At 48.1% G+C, this 2295-nt stretch overlaps 1 protein-coding gene across 1 annotated transcript; it reads right to left on the reverse strand.

Moving 5' to 3' along the window:
• Window positions 1-874: 874 nt before the first annotated feature.
• Window positions 875-2061, reverse strand: LOC119280733. Its single transcript, XM_037561481.1, has 2 exons — window positions 1638-2061; window positions 875-1209 (listed from the first exon to the last, which is right to left on the reverse strand). The coding sequence occupies exons 1-2, from the start codon at window positions 1966-1968 to the stop codon at window positions 1064-1066; spliced, it is 477 nt and encodes a 158-aa protein (XP_037417378.1). The 5' UTR covers window positions 1969-2061; the 3' UTR covers window positions 875-1063.
• Between the last annotated feature and the right edge of the window lie 234 nt (window positions 2062-2295).

Raw genomic sequence — 2295 nt, forward strand, 5'->3', positions numbered from 1 at the left:
GGAGGCGGACGGGGCCGGCGCAGCGCGGTGCGGCGATGGCCCGATCTGCCCGTATGAAGGCGGGCGGCGGCCTAGGCGGGGTGGAATCGGCGGCTGGGGTAGGGGCGAGGCTGGATCTACGAGGGGCGGCTGGGGTAGGGGCGAGGCGGGGCGGTGGCGGGCGGGAGGGAGAAGGGAGGAAATGAACCGAAGGGCAGCTGGACGTTGGCACGCGGCCGCGGTTTTTACATCTCCTGCCTCCGGAGATGTAAATTTGCACCGTGAGGTGTTGTATTTTACATCTCCGGGAGGTGGAGATGTAATTTTTTTTCCATATGGACCATCTATTGGAGAGCTGTTTTTTGCTTCCGAAGATCCAATAGTTAGTTATTTTTACATATAGACCGCCTAATGGAGATGTTCTAAATGAAACATACCACATATGTTGACACTCAGCACTGGAACATCATACTAGAGTATGCAGATGTGCAGGCCGATCTGTATGGGTATCTGTGGCAGCATACAATCATATCAGATACGGATCAAATAATCTGACTCGCCCTATATACAGAAGTACTAATAGGTTCACACACATGTTGCACATCGATTCTTAGCTAGAAGTACTTAATAACGCTGGTACCAAACAATCTGGGTCTACTTAATATTGCTAGAAATAGTCGCACGTTTCTGTCCAACTCGTATATTTTTGTGGAAGATTTGCTTTATTATGGGTATTTCAATGTATATTGTTTCCTCGATCCTCATCCTAAAATAAGGGGACCAACGGAAAGAGGGACTGAACCCCTTTGTGTATTCCTCCTTATTTGAGAAAGGAAGCTTGGTGTATTCCAGGAAGAAAGAAAAAACAAGAATTTCAGACAAGTAAACAGACACCAAAGCTGAGTAAAATAGACTAGGAATATAATGTCTCACTTATTTGAAATTCAGAAAGTACAAACAACTGATCTCTGTCGAGAATGGATCTGAAAGAGCACGCATCAAGAAGCGAATGCACGAAATCTTTGAGAAATAACAGTTCACGATTGAAAGTAAATGCCAGACTTCATATCCCCTGCTACTGACTTTAGTCGTCAGACATAGTCAGGTGGATCACTTGCTGTTCGTCGATAGCAGGGACAGGGGCCTGTTCGTTGGTTATGCAGATCTCTTGCACAGGCACTGAGTTCACCGGGTTAGCAGCACCTCCATTGGATGCCTGGCCGCTGCTTTCTGAAAACAAATAAGTTAAAGCAAATTAACCTCTCTCCACATATTGGCCTCACAAGACTAACACAAATTAAAGGAAACACATAAGTTAACCCAACACACAAAAGTAAAAGGAAAGAAAGGCATAAACCAGATCTAGCAAACTAGCCACGATAGAACATAGGCCCCTCGATATCTAACAAGTTAATTACTTGTCGTCTTGACAAAAGAGGAGTAGATCTATCTATCTATTAGATTAGACAAAAGATATCCCAAAGATCCCTTGTCCTGGACGGAACAAAAGCATGACGTACGGGATAGTGGCGGAGATGCATAGTGAAACTTAATTCTAGCGGCCTGATCTAAAATCACCAGAAAAATTTCACCACAGGACATGAATGGACAAAAAGGAGAACGTACACAAGATCTATATGGCTTATCGAATCGAATACCTGAGATGAGCAAGTTGAGCCAGTCGATAACCTCCTTCCTGGAATTCCAGCTGAGTTGGGTGATCTCCACCCGCACCGTCACCCCCATAGCCAACACTGAGTCACAGGTTATTCCCTCCTTGAGGAACCGCAGGAACTGCGGGTCCGCCGAGTACACCATGTTCCCGGGGGCTGGGTCCGGACAATACTTACCCACCACCGCCAGATCCCTCTCGCTCACACCACCGCCCAGGAGTGGGGCGCAGCGGAGGTAGAAGCACTCCGTGTGGTGTTCATCATCGTCCTCCAGCAAGATCTCCTCCTCCCACCTGACCCACTGCCTCGCTGCCATCTTGGGGGATGAAAGGAAAGACACCGTCGGCTTCACCTGCCGGTGGAAGATAGCAACACGGGGAAGTGGCGGATGGTGCTTCAGACGGGTGGGGATTGGGTGGGTTTTATAGGAGGACTGCAGGTTGTTTCGCAGTGAGTGTCCTCCAGTTCTGAGAATTTCCACTTCCGAATGAAGCTTGCCCAGAGGTGGGAAGTAGCAGTTTGGTCCTCCCTCGAAAAAACATGTGTGGCAGTTTGGTCCTGGTTCTATTGGGTAATCCTGTTCAAGGGCTGCGGCCGTTTTACATCCATGGTGAAAATGGTGAGCATGCTATGTGATTGGGAG

The sequence above is a fragment of the Triticum dicoccoides genome, chromosome 3B (assembly GCF_002162155.2).
Source record: "Triticum dicoccoides isolate Atlit2015 ecotype Zavitan chromosome 3B, WEW_v2.0, whole genome shotgun sequence".
Taxonomy (NCBI): domain Eukaryota; kingdom Viridiplantae; phylum Streptophyta; class Magnoliopsida; order Poales; family Poaceae; genus Triticum; species Triticum dicoccoides.

What these genes read in the sequence shown, in the direction of transcription:
- LOC119280733 (XM_037561481.1), bottom strand. Translation starts at nt 1,968, where the DNA reads ATGGCAGCGAGGCAGTGGGTCAGGTGGGAGGAGGAGATCTTGCTGGAG. An exon ending in GCTCAACTTGCTCATCTCAG is followed by an intron (nt 1,210 to 1,637) that starts GTATTCGATTCG and finishes ATTTGTTTTCAG; the next exon opens with AAAGCAGCGGCCAGGCATCC.